Source organism: Oculina patagonica, chromosome 6 (assembly GCF_052425735.1).
Source record: "Oculina patagonica isolate OP01 chromosome 6, crgOcupat, whole genome shotgun sequence".
In the NCBI taxonomy this organism is placed as follows: Eukaryota; Metazoa; Cnidaria; class Anthozoa; order Scleractinia; family Oculinidae; genus Oculina; species Oculina patagonica.
The window spans coordinates 11,350,198-11,358,158 of NC_135763.1; the positions used below are offsets into that span (position 1 = coordinate 11,350,198).

Sequence of the window (7,961 nt, forward strand, 5' to 3'; positions counted from 1 at the left end):
AAATGAGTTAGCAGTGTGTGGTAACAGGTCTAGATGTGCTAAAATAGTGAAGGGCCCAGAATAAAGTTAAGATGGGACTACGCTTGGAGTAGGAGAAGAAATGTTCTATGGCGTTTGGCCCGTGCAGTTTCAGCCCTATTGGCCCTTTTCCTAAATATACCAAAATCTGTCAATGTCTATACCTGTGCACTCATGTAAATTTGAACCTGAGCTCTTTTGGCTGTGCCTAAACTGATTTTAAATAGATCCTTTATTTTCTTTTATAGTTTTTCTTAATTTTATACATTTTTTTGCGTCTAAGGGTTTTCTTTCTTTTTGACTCTGTCCATTTCGTCGGTATAGCGTTTAAGTCGACGCCTAACATTTTAACTTGTTAATATAACAAACACCTCGACTTTCCGTGTGAACTTTTAAAAAAGCAGATTGAATTTTGTCTTGTATTCATCTGTGAGATTTTTCGCCAGTCCGGTCATGTTTCCTAAGGTTTTCATCAGAGACAGCAATTCATCACTGATTGGGTTACCCTCGCTTTTGTCATCTAAAGCGTGACCTTTTAAATATGGAGAAGAAACACAACAAAGAAATCATTAGAAACGTCGCACATATGGTCCTGGGGAGGGAGAAGCGTAGTGGGAGGAGCCCCTCCCAGAGGGTGTCCATGTCACCTTGTTCCCAACAGAATTTATCTTATGTTCCCTTGTTCCTTAAAAGTATTTTGCCAAATTATTGTGATACATGAGATCCTTGTTCCCTAAAATATCAGAAACAAAGCTTTTGTACCCGTGTTTCGTTGTACCCGTAGAAATCGAGGATTCCTTAGTGTAAGGAGCCGGGAAAAAAGGAACATTCACAGCATCGCGCAATATTCCTCAAGAGAAAAATGGCAACGAGAATGGACCACTAAGCATCGATGGACGGGGTATAGGTTATGGACCGGAAGTAAAGGTACCAAGGTGGAAGTTTAGACACCCCGGCCGGCCCTCTCTGTTCTAGTTTAGGCGAAGAATCGTGGAGTCTGCAGGGCCAGATATTAAAACTAGGTATTGAGACGGGTTCTGCTGAAGGTTCGAGCAGTGAGTGCAAAATTAAGTACCAAAAACCTACTCATCGTACGGTAACATTTAATATATTATTTTAAACATTTCACTGAAATTCGATTTGTCTTAGTCACCCCGTGATTAAATTATAAAGCATTGGAATTCTCGAGAAAATTAAAGTCAAACCTCGTAAAACTGTTTAAAACGCGCGCCATTTTGTTTTAAACTGGCGTGAAAAGTCCGTTTTAACTGAAATGTAGTTAATTTTAATCTTTTTTTCTGGCAGGGTCAGCTTGAGAGCTATAGTTTTGGCAGGTTTTTGTTAGCTATACTCAAACTGTTGCCATGCTATGAGATCTCTGTGGTAACTTTATTTTTGCCTGTATTGCTCGAATGTTCGGCGAAAACCATCTTAAAACGGCACAAATTGTATTCTCACCTGTAAGAACGACATTTTTAATGTTCCTTAGAACTGTAAATGCTTCAAAAAGACTTTTCTCCAAAACGACACCATTGCCTGAGGGGACAGCGGAACCGTTATTAGATAGCGACATGTCCTGTAAGCTATGTGGGACTAAAATGGCCTGCTCCATTTCTTCTACAGCATTTACAAACTGAAAATACCAACAAGAACAGTAAGTACGTGTCGTATAAAAAAGGAGAAAACATTAAAAGACAACACCAAAGGAAAACATGTACCTAGGCTTGCATGTTTAAATTTAAAATAATTGATAAATTAATAAAAGTGAGTTTTGGCCCGTAGCCAATGTTTTTGTGTGGAGGGGAAGGGGTTGTATTACAACCCTGCAGGCGCTCTTTTTAGCGGGCACCTGAGGCGTGAACATGCAGGTACGGGAGACAGCATTTGGTGCGTTTTGAAGCCTCAAGTTCGATAGAAAACCAGACAGCCAAAACCGAACGCAAAAACATGAATATTTCTAGAACTTTTTAAATTCAAAATGTATTTTTTACGAACAGAACATTATATTAGACAATTATAAGTCAGATTCGATATGACGTTTGACTCAATATCGGTTTAATATCGCTTGACTCAATTCTCGTTTATAAAGTGGTACTATGATCAAAATTTTACCTTCCCTTTTCTCTTCGGTTTTTGAAAGTACTTACATTAAATAGTAACCTTGCCAAATTTTAAGTTCAAATTCGAATTGGAAGACCACTTATTTCAGGCGTAAACTTCGGCTTTGGCTTGCCGCCATTACTCGATTCAAAAATGTCCGAGGACCAAATAGAGATCTGGAACTAGTTGGGGCGAGAGCTTGCTGACGTCATATGCGCATCAACAAAATGGCTTCTTCGAAGGCTGGAGTGACCGATCTGGAAAAACATTGGTTTTCTTTTTAATCTGCAGTGATGTAGAAGCCGTATCTACTGCGCAAATGTTTTTTAAACATACTTCAGGGCATCTCCAGGTCACTTTTACACAACATAGTGGCAGAAAACATTTCAAGAGGCGGAATTTTTAACTCGCCCGAACCACGCAAGATGAATAATAGATCGTCTGATAACTTTGAGGGAGACTTGTACTCTTGGAAATGCTTTATAGATATTTCTCCCTGCAACCTTTGTGAGGTTAACTTCTTCAACTGTTCAAGGGAAGTGAATAGAATAGAACGCTTCGAATTATCTACAGTGAGTTTACTGTATTCGCTCCTTTTTAGAAGCAAAACATTGGGTGAGTGGCGTAATTTACTTCTGTTGCTCAAGCTCTCGTGTTCTAGAATAGTCATTTTTAAATTTATTGTAAATACTTCATGTCAAAAAGGTAATTTTTGGGCAAATCGGCCTGTATGTTCCTGAATTATATCCTCTATTGTACAAATAAACTTAAATAAATTCGCACGAGGCGGTACATTATGTGAAAGTACATACAGAGGATGCAATGCTTTGAGCTTAGCAATATCTTTTTACTGATTATGTACTGAAAATGTTTTCATTGTAGTCCTCTGTATACACTGTAGTCTTAATAAACTCACCAGCACGTCTTCAGTGTTGGTCACTTGTTTATTTCTGCCATGCAATATAAAACACTACAGTAGGACTGTACTTCATTGTGCACTTTTAGTATTCATAAACATTTTTTGAGAAGTAATCTCAGGATAGAACAGTGTTAGCCTGTCTCAGAGACATACATGCTATCCGGATTTTACTCAGTATATCTTTATTATATTTAAGTACAACAGCTAGGGGCCATGAGCTATAATTATGACCTGTGCCAATCACTCATGCTGTGTGCAAAAGAGCACCGTTGAAATCCTAGCTACTCTTTATTTTAAGTTTGCAATATATTTATTTTTGGCATGCTCTTTTTGTTCATAAGTTGAGAATGTTAAGTAGCCAACAATAAATCATGTGAATGTGCCAGAGAACTCCTGAGCTGCTGATCCATCATAATTTCTAACACAAGTACAGTCAAATCTGTACCATAAATAATGTTGTATTGATTGAGGTGAGGTGGCCTAAGTGTAAGTTGTCGGACTCCGGATCAAGCGGTTCAGGTGTGGACTCTTACTGGTGTCATTGTGCTGTGTTCTTGGGCAAGACTACTCTCATGGTGCCTCCTCTCCAAGTGTAGAATGGGAACTGGCAAATTGATGGGGTGACGAGGGCATGCAAGTCTAGTTGCTTGGTGGGCAACTAGACTTGCATGCAGACCTTGCCTTTTTGTAAAAAGGGGGCAATTTTGAGGTCACACAGGACCCTTGCAACCATTATATATGTATTTATTGAGTATACACGAACTGCGAAGCCGACAACAAATAGAGTCAAACCTGTACCATAAATAAAAATGTTGCATAGCAATGGGGTAGTTGTTTTGATTTAGGTGCGGTGACCTAATGGTCAGAGCGCAAGACTCTGAATCAAGCTGTTCAGGTGTGAGCCCAGACCAGTGTCATTAGCGGTACATGTATGTGGGGGGAGTGGAGAGGTTAAACCTGTGATGAAATTGTACTTCCATCTCATCCAGGTTGCTTAATCCTACTTAAACCAAGATATGCTTTGGCCTGATGGGCAAGCAGGCTTGCATGCAGACTTTGCCTTTTTGCATCAAGGGAGCAATTTATTTAGGGTGGTACACGGAGCTGGCTTGTTTACAGTCACGTTAAGTTGACACAAGATTAGTCCCAAAATTGAACTCTCAATTACATACACATACTGCAGATGCACAATGTACTGCCAGTGGTATTCTCTAGAAAGAGCCACTGTCATATTGCATATGATACCATAAAAAAATATTTTCTTGAGTAGATGCCAGACCCCGACTCACCGCAGGCTTAATTTAAATGCCGGTTCAAAACTGGAAACGTTTGATCAAGGTCCCAGTGTTTGTTTGAGGTCCAGGTGTTCCCGTTTATGAACTTAAAACTTTATACCCTTAATATTATTTTACTTGTTCCCATGTTGTGCATATATTTTTTCAGTTATTTTTATCATCAAAAAATCACGGGGCCAAGAGGAAAAAAAAATGGGTGAAATGAATAAGAAAAACTACTCCTACCCAGTTTTGCTGCTACTTGTAAGACAGTTTCATAACATTATCAGTAAATAGAGTGAAGGACTCTATACAGCATTCAAATGGTTTTCTTATTTTAAGAAACAGGAATACTGAATGCTGGCTGAAGCTAGATGTCTGAAGTGTTATTACCTATTAAAACACTTAGTTTTAAAAAGGTTTATTACCTGTATTGTAGTCAAGGAAGGTAAAACTGTATAAAACTCAAGGAGCTAAATCCATTGATCACCTGCACCATCTTGTTGACTTTAATTTTTCTGTATAAATTTTACATTATTTCATGTTTATAAAGCTTTTTTCGGAATAAACAGCTGAGATAGATTTTATGCCCATGGCGTGTATGATAGAATACAAGAATGAAAACAACAGTAAAGATCATTTCAATCCTTCGCAAACGGAAAATAGCAACCAACATGTAACTATATATATGCAGAGCTCTCTATTAATTCAAACATTGCAGACACTATTCAATGTCGTTCACATCATACCATGTATTCAAACGTATGTAGTCCATGAATCGCCGTTCCTCATCGTTCTTCGAGGCTTCTTCGATCGGTGCTTCGATTGGACAAGAAGACGGCAGCATCGAATGAAATAAATATTGGAGTATTTGCATACAAACATTGCCCTTTAGACCGACGTCAAACGGCTTTAAATTCACATTATAAGAAACGATACCGCTAAATTGCAATGTCTCTTCGTTGCGGCTCTCTTGGGTTTCGCCACCGGGCAAAGTAGACGAAGAATTTGTCGAAGAAATATCTTTTATAACCCTGTTAATTCTCAGTACGTATATTCTCTTTTGGAACACTCGAAGCTCGAAGCGACGATGCGCATATGACGTCACGGACCAACTCATGCGTAAATCCGCTTTTCAGTACAGTCGCTGGCTCACTTTAGACGTCCGAGTAATGGCGGACGGGTTTTCCACGATTTTTGGCAAGCTATTTCAAGGCTTATATTGCTCGCAACGTTCTAAATTCTAGCGCGCTAGTTAAATATAGACTTATTGAACAAATTGACTTTAGAAAAAGACGAAAAGAAAAACAAAAATTTTGGTCATAGTAGCTGGGAAATAGGGTCCCCCGCGCTTCCCCTATGTGTCATTTTTCGTGTTTTCGCCTTCCCCCACGAAAGAGGCCTCTGCGAGAAGCCTGCACAACTAGACTGCCGATAAAAGCAAACTAAAAATATTCGAAGCTCTGTGCTTGTTCCCCTGAAACAGGCTCAGATCTAACGTCTTTTTCACCATTTTCGGTCTTGCTGCTTAATCGCACGAGGAGTATCGCTACGTGGGTGAATCGACGAGCAATTTCAGTCATGTGATCCAGAACAGTGAAGGTGCTGAAGCAAACCGACTTTGCACCGCCACGTCAACATGGTTAAAGATTAATAAGACTGACTATTTCGTAAGGAAAGAAAATTTGCTTTGACCGTCTCTGCTAAAAGACCTAAAAGTGGATGCCAATTAATGTGAACTAAAGTAGATTCAGTGTTTTTTTCGTTTCCAATCCATAGCCATCAAACAAATCTGACACAAGATAGAACATCTGTTTCAGTACCATGTATTTCAACCGCACCGGATAATGAACTCTGCACAAACGGCCTTCGATGCTTTATTAACTTCGATTTTAGAACTAAAAGGTAATCACCTTACCTGGGAAAGTGATTGTATAACACTCTTGCTGTCCATTGTAAATTGCGTTGTATTTGTCAGAGACCAAAGACTAGGTTAGGGATGGTAAAGGTTAATATAGGCTAAAAGATGGTGTTGCCTTGGTCCGAGCTAGCTGGAGAGAAAGAAATAGATTTCAAGGCTCTTATATACGATCATTTCTGTCAAAAATGTCAGTCAGAAGTTTGACAGGAAACACACGTGATATACAGTAATCGTTTGTACTTGTGAAATCTTTAAATTTTAACAACTCTTGCGAAAAAATAGTGACTATTTAGATGAATGTAGATGAATAGACAGACATAAACTATAACTGACAGAAGTTAAGTAAGTTTATTTAGCCTTCCGTGCCAACTAAACGTTTAGACAAAATCGTTCCCCATTGTGTCCCGATTTTGTCTCAAGTACGACCCGGGCTTAATTAAAAAGTCTTTGTCTCGACGCGACATGTCAAACAACTAACAATACCCAATTTTATATGTTGTTATCTCCTGCCGTGATGCCTGGACGAACAGTTACGTGAAGAGAGAAGGGGGGGGGGGGGGGGCGGGTGGGGCATGGAAGAATAGGAGGTGGTGGATAGGGGAGGCGAGAGAAGAGAGGGAGGGGAGCAAGATTCTCAAAGTGACGGGAACCAGGAGAAATTGAGATAAACTTCGCAACATTTCGAACAATATTGCAACATAGCCTGCGTGGCCGGCGTTCAAAGGGGAAGGAGAAGGGGAGTTCGAGCGCGAGGTGCGAGGAGAGAGCGCGAACCTCGCGTTTCGCGCTCGAACTCCCCTTCTCCTTCCCCTTTGAACGCCGGCCACGCAGGCTAATTGCAACATAACTAACACAACAATTTAAGAGCCACTAATGTAGGGGCGTGAAGTAAAAGGTACGGGATCAAGCGGGTAGTACATTCCACCCCCCTTCCCCCCACCCCCTTGTCTCTCCACCAGCCCCTTGTTACAGTATTCAGCGACATGGGCAACAGAAAACATTTTTCCGGGGACTTCTTTACAGACAGCTAAAGCTTGACAGATAAAAGGTTTGGTCAGCCATGTGCTAATTTGCCTCAGTTCTTTTGTGTTCATGCTTACCTGCGATCAGCGTTTTTTTCTCTTTCCTCCCGCTGCGAAAAAAAAGAACGCCTTATCGCAAGTCATGTTCATGCTAATCTGCTCTCAAAGCCTCGTCAGCATGTACAAAAAAGTATTTGAACTCCCAAATAAAGTCTGAAGGGTAATTTTAATTAAAACATTTAACTAAAACATAATAATGGAGGTTTCGCTTAGCCTGCGTTGCAGACGAACTAAATTCCGATAGAGTCGGGATTTAGTTCGTCTGCGACGCAGGCTAGGTTTCGCTTTAGTTCCATTCTACCTGTATTCAACCCGCAAGTCAGTCACGTGGAACATGCATCCAGATTTCAAAACGCAGTGGCTTCACGCGACAGACACGTGCCCCAATCCAGATATAATCTGGATGCATGTTTCACGTATCGATTCAGCAATTGTAAAATTTGGGGCACGTGTCTGACGCGTGAAGCCACTGCATTTTGATCTGAATCGAGTTGCAGTTTAAACATTTCAAGGAGAAACATTGAAGCGAATGACTCTGAAACAAGTTTCCATTACGCTACAATAAAACACGGTGTTCAGGGACACGGTTTTGCTTTATGGACCAGGAATTTTATCAAGAGACTATTAATAAAGCTTAAGTCTGGCAT

The 7,961-nt window shown here is 40.2% G+C and overlaps 1 protein-coding gene across 1 annotated transcript; it reads right to left on the reverse strand.

Moving 5' to 3' along the window:
* Window positions 1–258: 258 nt before the first annotated feature.
* Window positions 259–6,491, reverse strand: LOC144658706 (uncharacterized). The gene is made up of 3 exons (XM_078519182.1): window positions 6,230–6,491; window positions 1,477–1,651; window positions 259–550 (listed from the first exon to the last, which is right to left on the reverse strand). Exons 1-3 carry the CDS (start codon window positions 6,263–6,265, stop codon window positions 411–413), a joined length of 351 nt encoding a protein of 116 aa, XP_078375308.1. The 5' UTR covers window positions 6,266–6,491; the 3' UTR covers window positions 259–410.
* Window positions 6,492–7,961: the final 1,470 nt, after the last annotated feature.

What these genes read in the sequence shown, in the direction of transcription:
- LOC144658706 (XM_078519182.1), bottom strand. Translation starts at nt 6,265, where the DNA reads ATGGACAGCAAGAGTGTTATACAATCACTTTCCCAG. An exon ending in TTATACAATCACTTTCCCAG is followed by an intron (nt 1,652 to 6,229) that starts GTAAGGTGATTA and finishes TGGTATTTTCAG; the next exon opens with TTTGTAAATGCTGTAGAAGA. An exon ending in TAAAAATGTCGTTCTTACAG is followed by an intron (nt 551 to 1,476) that starts GTGAGAATACAA and finishes CATATTTAAAAG; the next exon opens with GTCACGCTTTAGATGACAAA.